Here is a 26,770-nt window from a genome sequence, read left to right on the forward strand (position 1 = left end):
TCACGCGCATCAGATAGAATGCCACCCACAACGAGCTGTTAAAGAGTAGCACTTGGTACGCAAGTCATTTTTTTACGTCAAAATATATAGTTATCACAGTATCTTAAAGTACCAGAAGAAATGTGCAAAAGTTTCTTTTGGTACTTTAAATTTAAAGTCTAAATATAAAAAAAAGGAAAACCGCTTAAGTAGCTTACTTTTAACCAGTTTTGTTGGTTGTGAAACCAACAGTGTTGTACATTTGCAAGTAAAAGTAAGTGAAGGAATTATTTGAATTTCTGCATTCATTATTAATAAAATCTGGTCTGATTTGTTATATTAGTCATAACTGTAGACAAGCACATTCTAAATATCACACAGACAGTTGTACTGTTCATGACTTTTATTGAGCAGATTAAGTAAATATTCACAGTGCAGGAAGAAAAGTGAAGCTTTGAATTTAGTTAACAGTTGATCTCCCTTTAGCTATCGCCTCCATCAAACTTTTTTTTCTAAGCTCAAATACAATTTACACAATGTTGAGAGAGAATTTTGGACCATTCCTCCTTATGTTTCCCAATATTTCTGGGATGCCTTGTGTGCACAGCCCTCTTTAGTTCATCCAACGGTATATCGATAGCTTAAAGGTCAGAAATTGTGGTGTTGCATCTACCAACAATTCTTCAGCTTGAGGTCATGGACTGCTGACCTTATGTTCTCTTGTCAAGTATTTTCATACACCTTAGAATTTAATTGTTTCAGCAGTGGCTACTTTTTTATTAGTCTTCAGTGAACACCGTTCTTCAGTATTTTTCTAATAATATTATTATTAATAGTAAATTATGAACAGAAGCATTAGCCCTTTGTAGAGTGTTCTGTAGGTCTTTTGCGGTTATCCTAGGGTTCTTTCTTATCTCTTTCAAGATTTTCTTTTGTGTGCTTGAGGTGATCTTAACAAGACTCCCACTCCTAGGTAGAGTAGCAACAGTTCTCCTTTAGTAGATAATTTGTCTAATTGTGGATTGTTGTACACGACTAGACACCTAGGTCTATAGTAATGTTTTTGTAGGGTTTTCACCTTTCAAGCATCTGTGGTTGCAGAAAAACTCTGCAGTTTTTGAAGGGAATCTGTCAGCTTGATCATACTGTTCAAACTGCAATCAGGATGAGCCGAGCAGATTAATATACAATCTAAGGGAAAACGTTCAGTAGAATTTATACAATTAAATCACTGCCCATTTTGACCTTAAAGGTCCAGTCGGTCCCATCAGTGATTGACAGCTATTTGTCTATGACTATGAATACAGTAAACTGTTTTCAGAATTTTCATGTACACTATAGCTTTTTCCTTGACATACCTGGAAGAGTGTGGCCATATTTAAGAGTTACACTTCTCACTTTTAGAAAACCTTTTAATAGCAATCTTCCAATGCACAGATCTTTAGAACATTGGTTTTGTCATTCACTACCAGCATCCTTTCGGTTTTGAGCTAGCTGTGTCATCACAACTGGGGCCAGTTGAACTTATCTTCTGTTCCTCCCAAGTAGCACTTTGACCATCTTCTGATGGTATACCGACATATCTCCATTTAGGTTTCATGGCAAGAATACTGGAGTCGGCCATTTAGTCTTACCTCTCCGTCGTGACCTTCATGGTTTTGCTCCAGCACAAGGTAATGAGAAGGTAAAGAGCCAGCGAAAAGTAAAGTCCCCTGGTGCAAGCACCGAGTCATGACTGACTCTTAGGGTGATGTCACATTGAGACGTTTTCTTGACAGACTGTTTTTGCGGGGTGGTTTGCCATTGCCTTCCCCAATCATCTTTACCCCCCTGTGAGCTCAGAAGGATGGAAGGCTGAGTCAACTTTGAGCCGGCTACCTGAACCATGCGTCGATTGAACCCGCAAACCTCAGGTCGTGAGCAAGAACTTAGGACTGCATTCTGCTGCCTTAACACTCTTTTAGAAAATGTGATAATCTATTTTTCTTTTATTGATTATTCTAAAGCCTTTGACTGTGTGGATCATAATAAACTGTGGCAAGTTCTTGGTGGTATGGGGATACCAGGTCACCTTGTATGCCTCCTGAGGAATCTGTATAATGACCAAGTAGCAACGGTTAGAATAGATGATGGAACAACAGATTGGTTTAAGATTGGGAAAGGAGTACGGCAGGGGTGTATACTCTCACCCTACCTATTCACCTTCTATGTAGAACACATCATGCGGCGAGCAGGGCTTGATGAATCCAAGGCTGGATTTAAAATCACTGGAAGAATCATTAACAAACTTAGATATGCAGATGATACAACTTTTATGGCTGAAAGCGAGGAGCCTTATTACCAAGGTGAAAGAAGAAAGTGCAAAAGCTGGTTTGCAGTTAAACATCATAAAAAACAAGATCATGGCAACCAATCTCAATAAAATAACCAAGAGCAAAGACCACACACTGATAAAGCAATGGTATTCTCCATAGTAACCTATGGAAGTGAGCTGGACCATAAGGAAGGCTGAGCGAAAGAAAATAGATGCTTTTGAACTGTGGCGTTGGATGAAAATTCTGAGAGTGCCTTGGACCGCAAGAAGATCAAACCAGTCCATACTCCAGGAAATAAAGCCAGACTGCTCACCAAAGGGAATGATATTAAAGGCAAAACTGAAGCACTTTGGCCACATAATGAGAAGACAGGATACCCTGGAGAAGATGCTGATGTTGGGGAAAAAGTGGGGCCGACCAAGGGCAAGAGGAATGGATGATATCTTTCAGGTGACTGACTGGACCTTGATGGAGTTGGGGGGGGTGACACCCGACAGGAAGCTCTGGCATGGGCTGGTCCACGAGGTCATGAAGAGTCGGACGTGACTGAACGAATAAACTAAAATGCACAGACATGAACTATTTCAGTAACCAATGTACTGTACATGCGGCTTCCAGATCTCTAACACGTGCACTGCCATTTCATCTCTTAATGTTTGTATCTAAAGGTATCACCGAGGGAATCACTAAAATATAACTTTTATTAAATTTTAATTTTAAAAAAATGTATCCACAGTGTGATCCTTTATTACTATTAGACTCCAACTGAGGAAGTTGGCATTATATAGACAGGTAAGTCCGTCCACATACTATATATATCAATGCACAGACTGCATTGCACCGATGTAAGTATGATACCACAACTACGGTGACAGTGGCATATATACTTTGTGTGTAACCAAAAGTCAACACTGTAGTTGTGTACAGCTCCAAATAACACAGTCACTGTTTTTGTTATTAGTGACTGACGTGAATAGCAGCAATTTTATATTGAGGCTGACAAAAAGATAATACCACTTAGCACATTGGGGTACAGGGTTAAATAGTGTATAGTATGGTGAAACACTAGAACACCATGTAATTCACCCCGAGACCAATAATGAATCACATTTCCAATGTGGTCCCTATTTAGTAGAGTGGTAAATCTTGGACATATACTATATATCCGTGCACAATCTGAATTGCACCGATGTAGGTGTGGTAACTACAGTGGCAGTGTAGCATATAATTTAGATATATACTGTAGTTGTATGCAGCACCAAATAGCGCAGTCACTGTTATTTGTTATTAGTAACTGACGTAGATAGCAACAATTTTATATTTTGTATTGGAGCTGACAAACAGATTATACCACTTAGTAGTTTGGGGTACAGGGTTAGATAGTGTATAGTATAGTGAAACACTAGAACCCCATGTAGTTTAACCCTGAGACCATTAATGAAGCACACTTCAGATATGGTCCCTGTTTGGTAAGGCGGTAAATCTTAGACCAGGGTCGATGAGAAAAATTACCCTCTCATAAGGACTTTTCAATACTATATACAGCCGATAGATAAAGGCTGAATATAACTGCTTTCATTCAGATAAATATCGCTAATTGTAACGTGTTGCCATTACTAGCGGCAATAAACAGTTGAAGAGGGAATTCAATATGATGTGCACTGAACTCCCACTATCAGTAACTGCTATAGTCAATACCTCCATCAGCACATGAAAAGCCTGATAGAAGATAAGGTGGACATATGTGGCATGTCCATCAGACCAGTAAGGCTATCATATGTGTTACATATTTTCTCATCGACCCCGGTCTAAGATTTACCGCCTTACCAAACAGGGACCATATCTGAAGTGTGCTTCATTAATGGTCTCGGGGTTAAACTACATGGGGTTCTAGTGTTTCACTATACTATACACTATCTAACCCTGTACCCCAAACTACTAAGCGGTATAATCTGTTTGTCAGCTCCAATACAAAATATAAAATTGTTGCTATCTACGTCAGTTACTAATAACAAATAACAGTGACTGCGCTATTTGGTGCTGCATACAACTACAGTGTATATCTAAATTATATGCTACACTGCCACTGTAGTTACCACACCTACATCGGTGCAATTCAGATTGTGCACGGATATATAGTATATGTCCAAGATTTACCACTCTACTAAATAGGGACCACATTGGAAATGTGATTCATTATTGGTCTCGGGGTGAATTACATGGTGTTCTAGTGTTTCCCCATACTATACACTATTTAACCCTGTACCCCAATGTGCTAAGTGGTATTATCTTTTTGTCAGCTTCAATATAAAATTGCTGCTATTCACGTCAGTCACTAATAACAAAAACAGTGACTGTTATTTGGAGCTGTACACAACTACAGTGTTGACTTTTGGTTACACACAAAGTATATATGCCACTGTCACCGTAGTTGTGGTATCATACTTACATCGGTGCAATGCAGTCTGTGCATTGATATATATAGTAAGTGGACGGACTTACCTGTCTATATAATGCCAACTTCCTCAGTTGGAGTCTAATAGTAATAAAGGATCACGCTGTGGATACATTTTTTTTAAATTAAAATTTAATAAAAGTTATATTTTAGTGATTCCCTCGGTGATGCCTTATTCTGCTCTTTAACAGTTTTTCTCTGCAACGGTGACAATTTATATCTAAAGGAAATGTTAAAAATGGCCCATTTTAGATGAATCATTGCTTGTGATATGTACTGCAATTCCCTGGAATGTTCTGTCTCAGTGTGACAGTACCCACTTTCTTCCTCTTACCTGCCCCTCTCTTTCTTACCTTTGGACACTTATTTTTGGCGAAACATACAGAACGGACAGTAAATTTATATTTTATTTTGGTACCATGGCAATGAGATGGTGAAATATTTTCAGTTTATGGTGATTTTGCGTAATCCCACCTGTAAACCAGCTCCCTGTTCTTCATGGAATCATGCGCTAGAAAGTCCAAATTGTCTCATGTTGGCAATTGTTTAGGTTTTATTAGAGAATATACAGTAGTAGGATGTTGACCTCCAGCAATACCTCTACCAGACCTTTTCTTGTGACCGGTTAATCCCCATCTTGCATCTTGTTAGGCGATCTCCTAGAAATAATTTGATAAGAGGTTGTCCTATTAAAGAACCTCCAGCAATCTGTAGTAACCTGTGAGGCAACCCAGCAGCAAGTATTAAATTAGCCTGCAGTGCTGCTGAAGGAGAAACAAAGCATTACACAGTTGAGATCCATTAAATGTTTGCATAAAACCCAGCCCGTCCTGAGATGGTGGCATTCTTAGTAGCTCTTTGACTGATAGATGAGATCCCTGAACAGACCCTCTCCCCCCCCCCCCCCCTTTTGGGGATCCTTCACACGAGACAGAATTGTCCACAGGACGCAACGCAGATGCCGATTTTGGCAACTGTTGCGGATGTTTAACTGTTAGATTGCGTTCTGCGGGACATCTTGTGGATTTTCTGCCATTATTTTCCACAGACTTTAGTTGCAGAATTACACCTTGTGTATGTTAGAGATCTGCAAGAACAATTCCACAAGATGTCCTAAATTCCGCATCAGAAAGCTTCTCTGCTGTGAAATGAAATCTTGCGGTTTTGAAGTAAAGATGCACGGATTAAAATGGATGGAAATCCAAGGCCCTTAGGGATGATATTGTGACGCAGAAATGTCCTCGCGCACAAATTCTGTTCTGTGTGAAGGGTCCCTTAGCGCCTTTAGTTGCTGCTGGTAACAATCAAAATTTGCCTGTAATTGCATGGCTGCCCCGAGACTTGCGACTTGAAAGATGAAGTCCAGGGTTAGATTGGTAACTAGTGGCCAATCATGAGTATTAGTGGCAGAAGCAAATGCTTGTGCACCAACACCCTTAGGGCTCATTCACACGAGCAGTTTTCCCGGCTGGTCATTATACACTAGCATCTGAGCTGTCTTCCCCCTTCCCTACGCCTCGCCAGGGAAGGGGGAAGGCGGCTCAGATTGTAGCATATATCAGCCGTGAAAACAGCGGCCGATATATGCTCGTGTGAATAGGCCCTTAGGCTGGGCCCACGTGGGGGCTGATTTGTAGTAAAGTGTCCGCAGTGGGCATTCTGCTGCAGATCATCAGCGGAGAGCCTGCCACAAACCCTGTACCATTTGAGGCGCATTTTGAAGCGGACCTTGTCACGTTTTTCTGTCTAATTCACTCCCTATTTTAGAAGAGGTGAATTTCACAGCCATAAAATTGGCATGCTGTAGAAATAAATTCCGCACCGCATGTCAATTTCCGCAGCTCGTAGACCAGATTTTCAAAATCTCATCCACTTTGCTGCTACTGTAAATGCAGCGGAATTTCTGTGCCAATGGTTTGCACGGAAATTCTGCGGCAAATCCGCCCGGTCTGGACCTCCCCTAAGGCTGCTACTACACTGCAGTGTTTCTTCCCTGCAGAAATTTAAGCTAAGGAACGCTGATTGTGGCCGGCACCAGGATTCATCGTTGATTGAACGGACAAGTCATGTGCTGGCCACAATCGGCCTACCTCTGCCTGTATTTTACAGGGGAGAAGTACTGCGGTGTAATAGCACCATTATAGTAACCAATTTTCCAGATTGGATAGTGCTATCACAGCATTGGAATTCGAGGATTAGTAGTTCCAGGGCAGCTGTGATATAAAGACAAAACCTTTTCCCTGATACATTTGCTTCACCTGAGCCTCACATTCTGTTGAAATTATTTAAGTAAACTATATGAAATATTAAGAACTTCCCCGCTACAAGTTTCTTTGACAAGGTCACGTTCTGAAGCTGCAGTTTTCGAGCATCAAGCATTCTTACTACAGGGCTCCAGTTTACTGAAGAACAAATTAAAAAAATCTCCTGTTGAGCTTTCTGAGGGCATTCAATTGGTTTATTCTGTTTTTGAAACTGGCTGTCAAACTGTTTTCTTCAAACATTGACATATTTCCCTCTAACCACTTCTTCACTAACCCTTCACTGGTCTCCTGCTGGTGTATTTCCAGGCTCTTTGAGAGGAAGGATTGCACTTTCACCAGCTGTGCTTATATGGTGTCAGTTTGTTTAGTGCTCCCCTGTGTATTATACAGTATCCACTACCTGTAAAGACAAATAAGAGGTTTCCGAGAGAAAAGGTACAATATATTTAGGAGCGAATGCTTTATTAAAGCACTGATTTCAGATCGCCTTTATACGACCGTTTCATAAACTCTGCAGTCTCTCGGTGTTCATTTAATGTTTTGATTAACCCTTCCTCAGATGTGGCGATCGCAGTAGGAGTCACACTGACAAATGACATGTCTGACTTTGGCTTTTTCTATATCTTTTTTTTTGTAAAGCTATAACCACAAAATACGGTCTAAATAAAACCGTAGAGGCACTGCTACAGTGAGGAAATATTAAGGAGGACCTTCAGTGTAGTAAAGTAACCATCAATGAATGTTGACCTTTTTGGGGGCATAGTTTATATTTAAACTGGAACACACCGAAATAAACTATTCTATTCCGGCCATGCTGTCTATTCTGTACCACTCACGCCTTCCCCTCTGCGTATTTCAGCTCTGTGCATTAGGTTTTTGTGTGGTTTACCACTTTGTTGATCTGCTTTCTTTTGTGTCAGTTGTTTGTAAACTCTGCTCTGCTGAAGTACATTTCCAGCTAATGGAGTTCACTAATTAAGGTGTTGTCCAGGAAAGTAGCAGAGGAAAATAGTTGAAATGAACATAGGATGTAGTTCAGATTCTGCTGTATGTAGGGCCTATGAGCCCATCTTCGGACTACTTTCAAAGGCCGTGGACGCCTTTTGCTGCACAATTTTTTTTATTAGTTAGAAGTTACTTTGAGTTAAGTTTCTGGCTGACTTATATTCCTTCATTCTCTGACATTAAGGGATTAGTCACTCTCTTGTGGCTGCCATTTTTTCTCATTCATATGGGTTAGTGTGATACTGGACCAATATAGCAGTCTTTAACCTAAAATTTATGCCTGCAATTGCGATGCATTTTGCAAGAAAAACGCATCACTGAACATGTGACTTCACGTGCGTGAAAATGACATGTTTTTTTAATAATAAAGATAAACATACCGCATCACACTCAACTGAATGCACATTTACATGCCTGTGCAATGCAATTTTTTTTGTCCGCCATAGGAAGTAATGGGCGATTCTTAAACAAGAATCGTTCAAAAATAGGACATGCAGCGATCTTCTATCTTTGACCATCGGTCTGAGAGAAAAATTGCTTATTTGAATAAAAAGATTAAAATACATGTGGTGTTTTCATGTGTGCATTCTGTCAATTCTGCAATTGGATAGAACTCATCCATGAAAATCACTCAAATGCACCTTAACTCTGGTTTTAGCCAGTTTTCTTGCATGGCTTTACAACAAGTTCACAACTCTTGATGTCACAACAGTGCACAGGAAATATCAACAAAGTCCTGTTCATCTGGACTCTTACTACACATTTAAGTGCCCACTTTACAGCTGGCCTATGCCCTTTACATAAACTGTATATACTAGCCCAAAACGCATCGCTTCACTGGCTGCACGGTTTGCAACCTGTTCTACTGTCAGACTTTTCTCAAGGGTGTCTCTACTAATACACACTGGACAAGAGCCTTCTTAATCTGGAAGGCCACTAACTTCATTAGCACACACTGCTTTCTCATCTATGCTGACGCAGACACCGATGCTACTTGTGTGTAAGAGCTCTTCCTCTATTGGTTCTCTCCTCTCTGCCTACACTGATGCTTCATCCACACTGCTCACGGACACGGAGGACTGACGTTATCTGCTCTCTACTCTACCCTTACCTCTTCTCAGTGTTAGAGATCCCAGCCGGGAGTAAAATAGAGAGGGATGGAGGACCTAGAATGTGCATGGGAAGCATCATACCATTGGATTTATGTCAGAAGCAGCAACATAGCAGCTATGTAAAAGTGTTGCACCGGATAGTTACAGAAATTTTTTTAAGAAATACTAATTGGAAGGTTGCTTAATTTTAACTTAATAATTGGTAAACTTGCATAATACATGTGGTGCTCCAGGCAGTGGCGTGCCAACAGTGGAGGAGATCTATGCTATGGGCCTCAGAAGCTACTCTAATTTGGCTGTGTACTTGCCAACCTCTGGTACTGCCTCCTCAGCTGTCTCCTTGCACCCTACAGTGAATGTGGGCAATGCTTTCTATGGCCTCCTGCATACAGCCAGGTCAGATCCCGCTGCGGCACACTTCCTCCTGGTGTCTCCCCGCTCTGCTATGTTTGTCTGCCACCCAGCCGGCACATCAGCAGAGCAGAGCCAGTGTGTCAGCGGTGACGTTTCTGTGCAGGCCTCTGCGAGGCTCGCACAGAAATAGGACATGCCGTTAACCACGCCACTTTTCATACGGTCAGATCGCGGCTGTCTGCATAGGATTGCATTACCTAATGCAATCCTATGGCAGAGTGCACGGGCAGAAATTCTGCAGGAAATCCCATCGCAGATTTTCCGCCCGTGTGCATTCACCCTTACTGTGAAGAGATGGCATGCAGCCTCTCACTGTAGTGTAGCCTCTATAGGAAAGTGAAGTGTGTTTCTCTAAACCGTTTTGACTTTGGGGATATTGTCTACTGCATCACATATGTGATTTATATAGCTCTAAAAAAAACGGTCAACCCGTCTACACTATTTCACATTGTACAGGAATATACTAAGGACACTGCCAAATTCATGCAATGTATAAATAGTACCATTTTTGCCAACCAAAACCTGTTCACTGCAGAACACCTATTTTTTAATAAATATGCCCCAATATGTTTTGCTATATAAAGAAAAATGCCCTTTCTAGAAAGTTAATCTAGAAAGAACCATCAAGACCTGAAATTTCAAAAGCAGAACCTGCACAAAAGATATTAAATGCAGCTACTGAGAGAGCCAACTTCAAACGCACATTGCAAATAATAAATCTAAATAGAATGACATTCTGAGAAGAGGCGTAAAGGTTTGACTAGCTTTAGGTTTAAGTCACAGCACATCAATCCCTTTTTTCAACATGATTAAAAAATGTATAGCTATTGATCTGAAGAGTTTGCATTAATATGCCAGGGCTGTCCACACGAGGGATTGCATTCAAATATCAGACAAGCAAATACCTGGAAAATTGACAATATAAGCAAGTACATGCTCAGACTTTGAAATATGCACTCAGATTTGCTTATTGAAATTCTAGCATCCTTCACAGGTCATTCAAGCCTGATTATGATATGATGATTCTCAGATAAAATCAGTTTCTCCTATTGACAGTACTACTTTGATGATGAAATCCCTGGAGGCCCACTATTGTGGATACCAATAGTTTCACTTTACTTCTTCTTGTTCATGACATAGAAAACTGTGTCTTCATTTATTACTGCACTTATGATAGAAGAGGGTGGCATGTGGAATTAGCAAAATTACTTATCATAGTCTGCTATTGCACTTGTTTTAGTTTTTAATGGGAAATGGATTTTATTTAATGTGACCTGATTACCATTATGATTTGGTCAGTTTGTTACTAATGTAGCCCAGAAGTATGAATTCTCCAACATCTCATTAAAATGCTAATGTGGTCACGTTTGTAATATTCAGCTTAAAGGGAAATGATGCCCTAAAAGATGTAGTTGGGATGAGAATAATTGCTAAATCTATCAACGAAAGGCATGCTCAAAATAATTATGCTGTTCACTGATACTGCAGCGCCGATGCGGCTGAAGCACCTTTTTCTTGGTGAATGAACCACTTAGATTCTGTGTTTGGTGTTTACATGGCCTGCAGGTCATTAGTAATCACTCCACCAAATAGGAGATTAGACTATAATTGTACGTGGATATAATGGCAATATAAAATCTTCACTGCACAATTTTCCTGTTATTTATCTATACACTTATCATACAAAAGGCCATCAAATGAAAATGAGATATTACTATTTAGTTGCATACAAATTTAGATTGGAAAATCCTAATTTTTCTTACAAGCCAGTGCAACAAAAAAGGTTGACCGATTAGCCCTTCCAAAACCCTACCATTTGATATAAAGGGAACTTATGAACAGTTTTAGGTCCCCCAATGTTCCCCCACTCTGATGTCCCACAAACAGTAAAGGTTACCTCAGATAAAGGGGTTTTAATATTTCCCATGCCATATTCAAACCACGAAGTGTATGTAGGGTGTATTTGAAAGCGAAGCTTTCTGTGATCTTGGAGAGAATTCCAAGCAGTTTATCTTGATTGTCATTGCCATGCACCATCCCAAGGCAATGCCAATAAAGGAAAATGGCATTGGATTAAAGTCCATTTACACACACAGATATCTTTAAAAAGAATAAAAGATGGGCGATCATTTTGCATAAAAGTACTAATAGGCACTAATTGCTATTAGAACTTATCAGCTTCATTTGCATTCAAATGAGCTTCTGGGAGCTGTTACAAAACTCAGCAGGAGGTCTGAGCACTGTAATTAGCTGTATTACTCAGCTGCAGGCTTCCCTTGGAGAATTCAGCACCATGGACAGCAGACACTGTGTGCAGCTCTGCTAATCAGCTGTTCTGTCAGTGAGGGTGAGAACTGAGAACAATGTAACAACTGTAACAATGTTATCAGCTGTAATCCGCTCTCCCCAGGCAGAACACAGCATGCAGTCCTGCTTATCAGCTGTTCTATTGAAGGAGGGTTTTCAATCAGAACTGAAAACCGTCATTTGGCAGAAAACTGAATGATGGGCACATTTAGACACAAAAATTATCGCTCAAAAGATGGCTTTTGAGCAAATTTTGAGCGATAATTGTTGTCTAAATAGGGGTTTATCTCCAAGGCCAAAGCTTCTTTAGTAAGGCAACATTTATGACAAACAGGTACAGAACTGGTGACAGATTTCCTTTAAAGTAATTAATAAAGTAAATATGAAAACTTGTAGAGGAGCTGCAACATTTAGTGCTGCAGCTCCTTTATTCTGAAGATTGGTGGCCACTGTCTTAAGTAAGCAGGAAAGTATGTCATATGCAATCACTTTAATTTGTGGAAACTCCCATGAATATTCTAAAACCAGCTTTGCTACATTTGTGAAAACACTGAAGTACATTAAATCTATCATTTGATAATCCAGAAATTCTGACCATTCAACATAGAACTATATAACTATCTTAATTTTCTCAAAGCCAGGAATAGATAGACTGATCTGAAAGAAGCAGTTAAGACTCTTGTTTAAATAGCAAATCTGTGCTGCCTTCTTCACTTTTATAAGGAAATGTTATATACCCCCTAAGCCATCCAATAATCTGTTATAGCTAATAATCCGGCGCTCATAAGGACCCATTAATGCTGGATCAAGAGATTTTTACCAAACTATTTGAGATCTTATTTCAGTTTCTAAGACTGTCTTGTGAGGAACTGGAGTGTTTCTAAGTGCACATGCTGCGTGTGTCGAAGAATATAAGAATTAGCATCACTATCTTTTTTTTATCAGAAAGCGGGTTTTCCTTATACAAGCAAGACCAGATCTTAAATTTGTAATTCAATTATAGGTTAATGAAGCATTGTAAGCACTATTTATAACTGCATTTTTAAAAAGTCACAAGCCAATTATGCAAAATGTCTATATAACTTTCCTCACCTAGCAATGTAAATAGATTTAACCTTTCTATTAATTACTTGTTCATGCAGAGCACTGCTTTCAATAATGCAGCATTTCCTGTAATAGCATTATTTTTCAAAGACATGACTTTTTCCAAATTTACACTATTTTAATAAAAATCTAACCCCTTTCTTTGCCCACTGCTCATTAGCAGACCAATATGCTGAAAGTCTCTCTGACGTGTGTATGAAATTAATTTCATTATTGCATTTGGCTAGTTCATTCTTCCATTTTCCTGCCCATTTCTTCCTCCTTTATGGTGATATGTGCTCATTTTATATTCAATATACTGTAGAAGAAGCCATTATCAGGAGAAATACAACCTCGAATCTCTTCAAAGGTCTCACATGGTTCATGCTATAGATCAAAGGTTCTTAACCTGGCGTATTCATCAATGGATGATATCTACCGTCGCCTTTCTATTTCACACTGTATTTCAGCTGGTTTCTGCCCATTTAATCTCTTTAGGATTGGGTTAATTGGACATTAATTGGTGAGTGTTTCTTCCAGCAATTGAATCTGTTAATGTAGCCAGACCGGTAGTGTGCCATGTTGCTCTGGCCTTACTGAAATAAGGCTGCAGTGCTACTTGTTCGGTAAACAAAACCTAATGGAACTAACCGAAAGCTTTCTGTGTTTAGTTGGTTTTATTTAGAAATAAAAGGGAAAGGAACAGAAAATTAAATTTCAGTTTTAATTCTGTTTCTATCCTCCGAAAACAAAAGAGAGACCAAAACCCCCAACAGACCTGTAATGCGGATGTGATCGAGCCCCTTTTGTAGTGTTGATCTTCGTCAGAGTAATACACTACCTATCACAATATGAAGCAAAATGTGATGAACATCCAAAGTTGGTCTAGAGGGCTGTCCTTATAAAGTAGAAGGCAATATACGTCAGATATAAGGAAATGGAAAATGTCACAGGAATATTTAGTAAGGATCAGTGGGGGTCTTTTGGGGAAGTTTCACTGCTTTTATATATACAACGAATTACATGTCGGAAATATAAAAAAAAATGTTCCTTTTTATAATCACGGTAAAGATTGGTCACTTTGTAAAATGTCTAACTTTTCTCACCTAGCAATGTAAATAGATTTAACCTTTCTGTTAATTACTTGTTCATGCAGAGCACTGCTTTCAATAATGCAGCAATTCCTGTAATAGCATTATTTTTTAAAGACATGACTTTTTCCAAATTTACACTATTTTAATGAAAAATGTAACCCCTTTCTTTGCCCACTGCTCATTAGCAGACCAATATACTGCAAGGGTCTCTGACGTGCGTATGGATTTAGTTACGTTATTGCATTTGGCTAGTTCATTCTTCCATTTTCCTGCCCATTTCTTCCTCCTTTTTAAGGTGATGAGTTTCTCATTTTATATTCAATATACTGTAGAAGAAGCCATTATCAGGAGAAATACAACCTCGAATCTCTTCGAAGGTCTCACATGGTTCATGCTATAGATCAAAGGTTCTAAACCTGACGTATTCATCAATGGATGATATCTAGCGTCGCCTTTCTGCTTAGCACTGTATTTCATCTTGCCCATTTAATGTCTTTAGGATTGGGTTAATTGGACATTAATTGGTGAGTGTTTGTTTCTTCCAGCCATTGAATCTGTTAATGTAGCCAGACCGATAGTGTGCCATGTTGCTCTGGCCTTACAGAAATAAGGCTGCAGTTCAATCCAGTGGGAAAAAAAATCTGAAATTGAACGGAATGGGAGCTAACAGAAAGCTTTTTGTTTTGGTTTTACACCCATAGAAATCAATAGGAAAAAGAACAGAAACTTTTATTTCAGTTTTACATCTGTTTCCCTGCCAAAAAAAAGGAAACTGAGAGACTAAAAGCCCTAATGTAGCTGTAATGCAGATGTGAACAAGCCCCTTGTCTAGTGTTGAACTTTGTCAGTGTACCACAGTACCAATTACTATATCCAGCAAAAGCTTTGTCATATAACATCCAAAGTTGATGTGAAAGATGGTCTAAAGGGCTGTCCTTTCAAAGTAGAAGCCGATATACGTCGGATATAAGGAAATGGAAACATTTGGTCAAGATCAGTGGTGGTCTTTTGGAGATATTTCATTGCCTTTGTATATATATATATACAATTAATTATGTGTTCTATAAATAAACAAATTATTCCTTATTATAATCAAGATAAAGATTAGTCAATTTGCCGGACATAAAATTAACTTAGAACCAGAGGCATAATTTGAAGCTTCTGGGCCCCGATGCAAAATCTGTAACAGGGCACCCAACTATAATGGTTTATTCATAAGAGTTGGCTTCCTATATGGAAAGGAGAGGCCTTATGGGCCCCTTAAGGGTCCTGGGCCCAGGTGCAACCGCATCCCCTATACATACGCCAGTGCTTAAAACAGTTCCTCTAGTTCATCACTAGAGATGAGCGAGCATACTCGCTAAGGCAAACTACTCTAGCGAGTAGTGCCTTATTCGAGTACTTGCCCGCTCGTCTCTAAAGATTCAGCTGCCGGCGCGGGTGAGCGGTGAGTTGCGGCAGTGAGCGGTGAAGGGGAGGAGAGAGAGAGATCTCCCCTCCGTTCCTCCCCGCTCTCCCCCACTCTCCAAATCTTTAGAGACGAGCGGGCAGGTACTCAAATAAGACACTACTCGCTCATGTAGTTTGCCTTAGCGAGTACGCTCGCTCATCTCTATTCATCACCCAACATTTTGAAAATTCAGCTGATCTGACTTACCAAAAAGTCATCCTTCCATTTGAATTACCGGAATTACCAAGTGTTTGAAAATGTTTAGGGTTCATATTTTCATGTGGGAACCCTTTTACATCTCCTTTGATTGTGTGGGAATATTATTGTAAAGAAAACCACTAATTCATCATCCTTTTAGTCCCAAATGTGCCAGAACATTGTGATTTTGCTTTATATTACTTTTACATCTAGATTGGAAAATCTATAAAGCTTAATATTTGCTATAAAGCCAGAGTTTAATTTTACAGGTACATAAGATGTATTTACTAGGGTGACTCTTATCTGCTCAAATGCTATCCTTGAAGCCTCAGTAAAAGATAAATCAAGTAAACTACCCCTCTATACTCCACTAACCTGATCGGAAATCTTCCCTTGTAGTATGCATCAGGTGCCGGTAATATATATTCTGCACATGGTGCGTGGAGACAATGCACTGGGCGTCGCAATCAGAGTAAATATTCTTCTGGGAAATCATGTCCACTTTTAGCAGATCCTCGTTAAACTACACACATTTTATTTTGTGATTGAAGATTTTCTTTTCCTATTTTCCTGTAACCAAACAGGGGCCGCACTGTTGGTAATTGTCAAGAATGTGTGTAAAATACTCATCCATCATTGTGAGCCCCTGGTCAGAAAATGACAATGCAGTAAATATCTTCAGCATCCACCTTTTAATGTACAAGCTGTTTTCAGTAGGAATTTTCAGCTCTCGCATAAACCACACTGTCATGAGTGACTGCCTGTGCTCCAAAGTCATTACTATTGAGATGATAGGACATCTTTCAGCCGATAACCGAAAAACTTTAAATGTCATATCAAGTTTCTGAAGCCATTTTCAATCCCCCTGCTCAAGGTTGCCTGAATATTGAATATGCCTGTGTTAAGAAGGCTGCATATCTTTGGGAGGGATCATTCTTAAGAATGAGCACTAACGATTTGAGGAGGCAGCCGCAGAAAGTCACTTAATCATCAGCCAGTGTGGCCGTCTCTTTGTGATAAGTCAAGATCATTGTCTCCTAATAGTCGCTTTCTAGAAAAAGATCACAATGTAGGAAAATAGATTTCTTGGGAACATTAAACCGCAGTGCTGATTTCATTGCAAATGTAAAAGTTTCCTCCCGACACGCAGAGTTTATAACCAGGAAGACAAGCCTGCATATTTGTAATAAATGCAAAAGAAAATAAAATATATTTACTTCTGATGCGTTCTCTTTATCAGGCCTACTTTATGTGCAAATGCAAATTACCCTGATAAAGATGTATTACCGTCATCAATATCCTCCCCTCTCGGGCCAGATCAGCTATAAACAACTACTTTACAAAATCGCTTCTTTCTAGAGACTGTCCTTTTAATACCAGTATATATTTTCCGCAGTTTTTTTTTTCCGTTATGCCTTTGCACTTAAAGCATATTTTTGCTTTTCCTCCCGCTTTCAGCTTCAGCCCTAAATTACCTTTTCCGTGTTCTATAAATTGGAAATATAATGCAATGTATGTTTAAAATGTAATTCAATTTAATAACCTAGCATTTTCCTTTCTTATAATTTCCACAGAAAACCAAAAACCTCAATTTGAGAGATCACGCTCACGACCAAATATCCACTCTACTGCTGCCAGGGCTCCAGTTGCTAAGGAACTCAACTATGAGTTGGAGTCTCGTGCTTCTATAACTAAAAGCAAGGTTACCGCTAGAAAAGAGGTGTGCAACTCGGAAGGACACAGAGACAAAGGGGCAGGTCACAGCACTGCTGTCAAGGCAGAATCAATTCCAGAGGTTGAAGCTTTACTTGCCAGACTGCGTGCGCTCTAACAAAGTGGTGGGAGCCTTCCGGATTTTTTTTTTTTTAAAAGATAAAAAAACTGCAAATAAAGATGAAAAGTGAGGTGCAATCTGGTATTTTATAACTGCCTATTCGAGGTAGGGGGGCAGGTTATAAATGTTATCATATAGTACACATATAGACCATATTACTTGATGACTCTAGTCCAACACTGCAGTACCCAGTGCTCTAGCCAATGTTTTCAACAGGATGTCGACATAAATTTACAGATGTAGTAAACGCCAGCTTGACATCACATTATGATCATTTTACTACAGTGTACTAAAATGCTGTAAAACGAATTATCACAATGTACAGGGCATGTTAAAGGAGTTGTTCCACTTCTAGCTATTTTGGTGCAGGAAGCAGGCAGCTCTGCATATTGTGCAGTGGCCCGAGTTGGTACTACAGGCTGAGTTAGATTCACATCAGTAGGGCTCAGGCTGCAATACTAACTTAGGCCACTGTGCAATAAACAGAGCTGTCTGCTTCCTGCAACAAAACATCTAGAAGTGGGACAAACTCTTTAAGGATTGCTACATCTGTACCTATAGCGTCTCATGCCATGCCAGCTACGGTAGTCTAAAACTCTCCTGATCTGTATTCGAGGACCAAACTACAGTAGATAATCCCACTTCGAAAAATTATATACACTATATCAAAGTATCACAATATTAGATCCTGGATAATAATTGACAGCACACTATGGCTATTTTGTCTTACATTTTTGGCACGTAAGATTTTTTTCTTCCCCACATTTGATCTACAGTCTAATCTATCCTATTATAATGATGTCAAGGGTTACTGTATATTGTTTACTGGCTCCGTAAAAGTGCAATTCTTTCTATTTCCATAGTCAAGAGTGATAATAACACATTGGCACTTTTTAAAAGCAATTTAACTCGTTAGCAAGAAGAATTTTAGTTTCTCTTTATTTCTCAGTGTCACTGCTTTGTCACATGCTGTAATAAATAGTACTTAAAGTTGTGGGTTCACTTCTGAACATCACTTTATAATTTAAATACATACATATTCTACATCTATAGAATCTTCGCAATTAGTTTGTATACTTCCCTTACTGATCCTTAGTTACATTCAGCATTAAGCTCTAGAGCCGCGTCTACAGTTCTGGTGGTTTCCATTGGTCCCAGCTGACAATTTGTTGACAGATCCAATATAGGTAAACGCCTATAATGCTTCTGAACTGCATTCTGAGAAGGTTAATTTCTTACCCTAGATTACTTTACAGTATTTAGTGTAAAAACTCATAATGGAAATCACTAATATGACCTGTGAAGATGCTGATCAAGCCATAATGTTTGGACTTGCAGAATTGTGAATGCAGCTCTGGGCTATAATAGTTGATGTAACAGAGAATCGGTAGAAGATAAAGGCAGTGTTTTTGTAAAGATACTATTTTTGTGTAAGCTGTGTTGATGTGTAATCTGTTGTTAAAGGTGAAGCTACACTTATTAGACAATCAATTTTTGTGCAAATTAAATTTCCTCGTAATTCTGTTTACTTAGATATCTAATATTCACTGTTTTTGATCATGCACATGCACTATATATTTATTTGACTATATGATCAACTTAGCAATACCAAAGTAGACTTTTTATATAGAAAGCACTTTATATGTGCGAGGGCAAGGCTATCTGCTTACATGTTTGAAGTTATTTTAAAGACGTGGAACCAGTCAATATTGCAGATATGAGCACAATTCGCAGGCTTCAATTAGACATAATAGAAAACATGTTGATGTTAATGAGGCAGATAGACAGAAATTAAAGAACCAAATGCAAAGGCAGAGTTTCTCTCACCCTCCGTCAAAGTCGACATTCTCAGTCAAGGGTGAAGAACACACATAACAGGTCAACAAGTCCAATGCTGGGCAGAAATTCCACATGGTATTAAATGGCTTGTTTTAAACCTTCTAAGCACTTAGCGATTGCCGTCTGACAAGATGTCAGTACACACCACAGCTTGCAGCTGAAAACACATTAGGATAGTTTATTATATATTTTTGGGAAATAAGGTAATATATTGTGTAATCTTGATTGTAGAGAACATTGCCTTCTTTTAAGGAGCATTTCTGCTATAAATATTTTTATATGCCAATCTGGATCTTCTCATATTACCGTCATTATTCTCCAGTCTTGCATTTTTTATTACCATAGTGCATTACATTCTATAAACACTACATGTTTATTATTGAAATCGCTATTAAACTTGCAAATGCCTCATCTATTTCACTCCTCCATCCACCCGCCTCAAATGGCATGGGTTGTGTCATGCTCTTTCTGATCAACAATACTCAAAGAGCACTCTTAATTGGCACACGGGTCAGCTTTAATGAGGCCTTGTGATTTTCTATGCAATTGATAAATATAATTTGCTATAGTTACATTGTGCCTGATTATGTTATCAAAACACAGATCTCCGAACAACACGGAAAAGTCTTATAGTTGGGTAAATGTTCTAAACGTCAGCAGGAACTAGTGCGTTTCACATTTACTGTAGCCATGGCTATGATCCCGTAGCTGACCACTGTAAATACGAATGTCAAATAAAGAGAGGAGTTTGCTACTTACGTGGTTTATGTGTATTTCCTTTTGTAAATGTGTTCAGAAGTCCTCAGTGTAAATGGATAACATATTCGCTGCTTAGTAGCGTCACGTGGCAGGTTTTGAATGGAACAGGGTAAGTCATTTTAACATGGTTGTGGGATTGGTAACCTAATTCTCTAAGGACGTACTGTTCAAAGGTTTGTCTATTTTAGGGTGCATTCACATGAGCAAGTGTGAGATCAGTCTGCCAAACTAGGACCGATGTTGCACTTACAAGGCTGTGATTTTTCCTCCCAAGTGCGATGTGTTTTGTAAGAAAATCCCATGTTACAGTAGGAAAAATTCTTTCATGAAAGTTGCATTTTTTTATTCTTCTACCATAGAAAATAATGGATGATTTGTCCAAAAAATAGGACATGCTTCGACTTATCTATCTCGGAACAATGCTGTGAGAGAAAAATTGGCCATATAAATAGTCGCATTGCAAAAATTAGGGTTTTTTTTAGCGAGTTTTGTGCGTCTAGCAATGCAAGAAACTAGCACAAGAAACTTGCGTGTGTTAATGCACCCTTAGGGAACTTAGAATTGAAAATCTGCTTGCATTGTAAAGTACGCATCAAACTTGAACTGTCTTCAGTTTCTAACTCAAGTATCACATTGGTTTACATGGGACATGTGCCTTAATTGCAAAATGGGATCGTTCTTATCAAGAAAAAACAAAGTAGTCTTGTAGATATGATAGCTTTCAATTGCTAAAGGGCCTTTTAAATGGGACAAGTGTCGGGCATCGTTTGCCCGACACTTGTCTCCATGTATACTCACTCCCGTGCTGTTTCACAGGAGTGAGTATCACTGGATCACTCACAGCGTGGCCAGCAGAGAAGCGGGGCGGCTGGAGGAAAGTTATCCACCCCCGCTCTACCCCCGCCCCTCTCCATTCACTGTAAACAGTGGCCATTCAGCTGTTTACATCGAACAACGTTTTGTCGGATTTTAAGCACGCTTAAAACTGGACGATTCTCATCCAGTCATTCAGTTTCTGCATGCTTTTACACGGAATGATTATCGTCCAAAACCCTGCAGGGGCCTGAGCAACCAGAACGATAATCGTCCCATGTAAAGGGGCCTTAACAAAAAGACACATTATAGTTAGCTTTCGAACCCACTTAGGGTTCTTTTTCAGGCCTGAAGAACCCTAAGTAGGTCCGAAACCTCGCTATAACATCATGTCTTTTTGTTAGCCATTAAAAGGTATCATATCCACAAGATTACTTCGTTTCTCCTACTGAGAAGAATCCCATTTTGCTCTTCTGGGTAACACGGTACTAAACTTTTTTCTTTTTAACAATTATACTACGGATTTTTCAGACACATACAGTAGTGCTAATTGTTCCATGTAAATGGAGCTGAACTTTCAAAAATGTTGATCGGCACTCATTCCTGGCAGAAAATCTGCCAGTGTAAATTCACCTTAAGCACATAACTTACTAGTCTGTGTATAGGTCATTATTCTTGGCTTCTCTCCCCACCCCTTTGCTGTGAGGCAACCCTCCTATCGCTTTGACTATGTCAAGACTTGCACATTTTTTACAGAAATAAGCACACTGTTGGTGTCATTGCTAGGATACCCTAAATAGTAACAAATACAATTTATACATTTACAAAGGTGACTTCAGGTGGTGTGAAAAATGTAATAAAAATTGCAGATATTTTTTGTGACATGCCACAAATTTAACAATACTTTAGGTAAAACATACGGCTAATCTTAGTGCCTAGTGTTCTATGAAACTCTGTGTCGTTCACTGCCCTGTCAGCCTGTTTACTTGAACAGATGGAGAACTGTCGCAGAAAGGACTGTCTGCGTGGAGCCTTTATAATGGTAAGTGATTGATAGCAGAGCAGACACTCCATGTGCCTGCCCACAGCACCATTATACACAATATATTCCATTATAATGGGTGTCAAAAGGGTTGTGCCCCAAATTAATTTTTAGTCCTGACACGGAAAAGGATTTAGGAATTTTAGTTAACTATGAACTTAACTTGGACACTCATTGTCAAGCTGTTGCCAAGGTAAACGGGATTATGGGGTACATCAAAAGAAAATAGATGCACATGACGAACATTGGGGAAAATTTATTAAGATTGGCATTTGAAACACCGGTCTTAATTTCCCTGGCACTTGCCTCCTCATATATTCGGTACATCCATGCTGCAGCCCATTTTTTAGCAGATAGCGGCGTGGACTGCCAAGTGGCAACTTTTTGGGCAAGCTGGACTTGCACACAATTTTGTGACTTTTTTATGTTGTTCTTCTATAGAAATCATTGGCCAGACCACACATGGAATATTGGATGCTGTTTTGGGTACCAGTGCTCAAAAAATACATATCTGGGCTTGAGCGGGTTAAAAGATGGGTAACTTAAGTAATAATCTTTATTTGTATAATGGGTGGACTACAATACCTAGAGAGGTAATCAACATTAGGGTTATTTCACTTAGGAAAAAGATGGCTGAGGGGCGATCTAATAAATACATAGAAATATACAGTAAAAGGGGTCAATACAGAGATCTCTTCCACAATCTCTTTATACCAAGGACAGTGACTGTGGGGCTGGGTTCACATCTGTGCCGGAATGTCCATTCAGAGGTTTTGTCGAAGATCCAGCACAGAATGCTGTAAGAAATAGCTCTGCATGCGGCACCTTTTCTTCTGGTAAAATGCGGAAAGGGAGTAGGCTCCATTATAATCAATGCGATCAGTTTGGCGCTGGTCGGTTAGATCGACCGATTAGGCCAGGGGATTACCCTTTCCTGCTCTGTTCGTGACCCCCAAACGCAGATGTGAAAGCAGTATAATAAGAAAGAAGGTTTCTACAGTGACATAGAAGGAGGTTCTTTACTATAAGAATAGTGAGACTATAGAGATTTCTGCCTGAGAACGTGGTGATGCTGAACTCATTAAAAGATTGCAGGAGAGGTATGGATGCCTTTTCTGAGTGTAATAATATTAGTGGGTTCTTTACTGTAAGAGCAGTGACACTATGGAACTCTGCCTGAGGACGTAGGGATAGTGAACTCACTAAAAGATTACAGGAGGGGCATGGACGCCTTTCATGAATGTAGCAATATTACATGTTACAGTCCCTAGGCTATCCCAGAAGGATTGTTGATCCAGGGATTTATTCTGATTGCCCGATTTGGAGTTGGGCAGGATTTTTTTTCCTATAATAAAGAAAACTGGCTTCTGTCTCATTGGAGATTTTTCTTTCAACATTACCGGATAAAACACACTGTAAGGCCGCCTGCACACGGGCGGAAATCCCGCCGCGGGATTTCCGCCACTGAAAGTTTGCATAGGAGTGCATTACAATACGCACTCCTATGCAGATGGCCGCGGTTTGGCCGTGTGAAATCTCGCGCGGCAAACAAACCGCGGCATGTCCTATTTTTGTGCGGGGCACGCACTCACCCGGCCGCCGGCTCTGGTCTGCGCATGCGCCGGCTGCGCGGCAGCCGGCACATGAAAGAGCCGGGGCCGCCAGGCGCGGGTGAGTACGCGCTCGTCTCTGCAGGCTCTCGGGTCGGGTCCCGCGGCGAGAATTCTCGCTGCCGGATCCGACCCGCTCGTCTGCAGGCAGCCTTACTTGTGATATTACATAATACCTCCCACTCAGGACATCCACTAAACGTGTGTACTGCTGGTGGTCACACATGCTCAGTCAGGATGTTTGGATCCTCTTGTACATGGGAAATGGAGTGATTTTTGCAATTCTACAGGCTAGCTAAAACAAATTGACATCCCAAGGAGGTGATTTTTCTCACCAGAATTCAGATTAGGTGGACATTCTATGAAGGAATGTGAAAGAAGACTATGAGATGCCATTACAAGTATGTAACAGATGTAATTAGGCAGGGGAATTTTTTAAAATTATTTCAATTGGAAAGTGCCTAATGGAGAAATTTAATATTCAATCCTGAAACAACCCCTATATGGCACTGCAAAACTTGTTTGTATTCATTCTTTTCTCCTGTAGCTCAGCAGTTAGCGCTGTTACCTTGCAGTGCTGGGGTTGTATGTTCAAATCTGACAAAATCTGCATGGAATTTGCATGTTCTACCCATGGTCCATAATAATCACCCTTATTTAACCCCATTCAGATGTTGCCTTCAGCCAGATTTGAACTTAAGACATCCATCCCAGTTCTGTAAGTCAACAGTGCTAACCATTGAGCCACCACGCTGCTTCTTCCTCATCCTCCTCAATATTAATGTTTGTTATGAAGAAGAAATCTTTGCAAACACAAGGAGAGCATACAAACTCATTGCTAAAATTTGAGCCTCAAACCTTAGCACTGCAAGGCAACAGTGCTGACTGCTGAGCCACCAAAGAGGAACCACTACCACTGTTTGGCCAAGATCATTGTACTGGAGGTTAGGTTCAAACTAATTTTGACTGAACCGAACTTTTCAAAAGTTTGCTCATCTCTACTCATCACTTTACTTTCATGGACAGAATGTTCATAAACCATAAGCAAGCGAACTACCTGTAACAAAAAGCTTTTCAGCAGATTGGCCATTAACTACTATTGTAACTGATCCTGGGGTTCCTATTTTAATAATATTTTGAATTCACATTTGTGATCATTTCTTAATGAGTCTTCACATTTTCCATAGAAACAAACGGCATATCACTTGTGTTTCCTATTCTCTTTATTTTACAGCCTTCACTTTCTCTAATCATAGAAGAATGTCAAAGATATAGGCAAAAAAATCTTTCTTCTTTTATTCTATGTGCAATAAACGTATTTGGGATACCCAATCTGCTGTATATTTTCTTTATTTTTACTCAGAGCTCCATTAAAATGTGACATTTCCAAACAATAAATAAGTGAAAAGAACAGCAGATTTATGTTTTGCTGAATATAATAGCACGCAAGTGTTTGAATTTGAGGTTTTGTTTGAGTTCCACGTTTTATGTTCTGCATTAGTTATTTAAATATTCTTCTTATCGTGTCAGTGTACATTAATCTGCACCAACACTTAGGGTATAAATAATTTATTTGATGTTACAGTTAATATTCTCTGATATATCAATCCTGTCTCTTATGTGGGTGTCTTTAGATAGCTCAGATTAATAGTGGTTCTACACACAACATAGAAGCTGCAGAGAGAATAACCTCCCGAAACCCCGACTGGGTATGTATTACTCATTTTTTTTTGTATTTCATTGCTTAGAAACTAGACCTACTGACAGAATGTTTTAATGTATCCTATTCAAACTTTTCAATACAGAACACATGTAAAAGTGAATAATGACAAAATCAGAGTGTTAGCTGAACTTTGTGGCTAGGCTTAGTCTTCAGCCGCATGTTTCTCTACTTCTGTTTTCCATTTTTTTAATATTCTTTAAAAGGGAATATCGTGCAGTAGTTTTATTTTATGTCTTACACATCATTCAAATAATAAAATACTGCATTGTTCACCTTCTTATGGTCTAAAAATACCCTATTCATATAACACAATACAATGGTTAGCAATATTGAGATGCAATTTTTCCCCCAAGATGAGAACTGCCTTAATTTTTCTTATGTTTTGCTTCTTTTCATTTGAATGGAAATTTTATGCTACAATAAGCCAGTAATTATAAGGTTATGGAAAAGAAAAGTCAGCTCAGCTCACCTGCAAAGAACTACCTCCTCGAGTGTATGAGTAAAAGTAAGGTATCCAAAACACAAACCGAGCTCAGCAACTTTGATTCAAGTATTATAAGCCCACTTCTTTATTTTTAGGAAAAAATAAACTATAATACAGGCAACGAATGGTATCAACAGTGTTCAGACTCGTGAGAGACGTAAATATATACGAGAACATGCTTGTTTTTGAATCATTTCTCATTTATAAGGCTTGTAGACTTCCCATTGAACTTAATGAAAAATATGGCTGGTGTTAATGCAGACCACTAAACTCCATTCCCCCCATGTGCAGGGTACTAGTGATAGGACCCATGGCTCTTAGGAGTTTATTGTATATTTATTTACACTTATTTTAAAAAAAATTGTTTATCCTCACTTATTACAGGACTAATGTTAGAGTAGTGCCACCTGCTGTTACTTTTGAAGAGCATTTCTGTGTCTGGACAACCTCCGTAAATGTTCCAAGGTGGTAACACCTACTCAGTCTTGCTTCTCTGTAGTAACCCTGTCTTACTCCCATCACTTGCCCAGCATCGCTTCTGCCATCCAAGAAGATGCAGCAACTTCAGAAGCAGCCACACACTACACCAGGGATCTCTCCACATACTCAGTACAGCCTAGACATTTTTCTTGCACCACACTTTGACCCCTTTGCCTGACCCTAGGTGGATGACTTCGGTGTCATTAGATTAGTGACAGCCTCACCACCGCTGTAAAATCCTAAAATTTGAGTTTGATATATCAAGTAACCTGTTGCCGCTAGAGACAGTGAAGCGTTGCTAATCAGCGCAAGACCCGAGCGCCGAAGAGGAGAGAGTGAGGCTGCTTTTACACGGGCGAGGGCGATATCGCACTTTCCACCTTGTAAAAGCCCCGTGGATGCGAGGCATTTTCATGTAAACACAGCCTTACATCACTACGGGGAATCCCTTCCTCCTTGCGGAGAGGAAGGATTCCCCTAGCCAGAGAATCGCGGAACTCTCCCATTGCT

At 39.5% G+C, this 26,770-nt stretch overlaps 1 protein-coding gene across 3 annotated transcripts in view; it reads left to right on the plus strand.

The window, feature by feature from the left end:
• Positions 1-17,961, plus strand: part of DIAPH3 (diaphanous related formin 3) — a 611,019-nt gene extending 593,058 nt beyond the window's left edge. For 2 of the 3 annotated variants that reach the window (XM_066581379.1, XM_066581388.1), the window contains one exon: positions 17,251-17,960. In XM_066581379.1, the coding sequence (XP_066437476.1) occupies positions 17,251-17,507 (257 nt within the window). In that variant the 3' untranslated portion in view covers positions 17,508-17,960. Of the gene's footprint in view, positions 1-17,250 lie in introns of all 3 variants that reach the window. The other variant, XM_066581399.1, reaches the window with a different exon arrangement.
• Positions 17,962-26,770: the final 8,809 nt, after the last annotated feature.

Source organism: Eleutherodactylus coqui, chromosome 1, assembly GCF_035609145.1.
Source record: "Eleutherodactylus coqui strain aEleCoq1 chromosome 1, aEleCoq1.hap1, whole genome shotgun sequence".
NCBI lineage: Eukaryota > Metazoa > Chordata > Amphibia > Anura > Eleutherodactylidae > Eleutherodactylus > Eleutherodactylus coqui.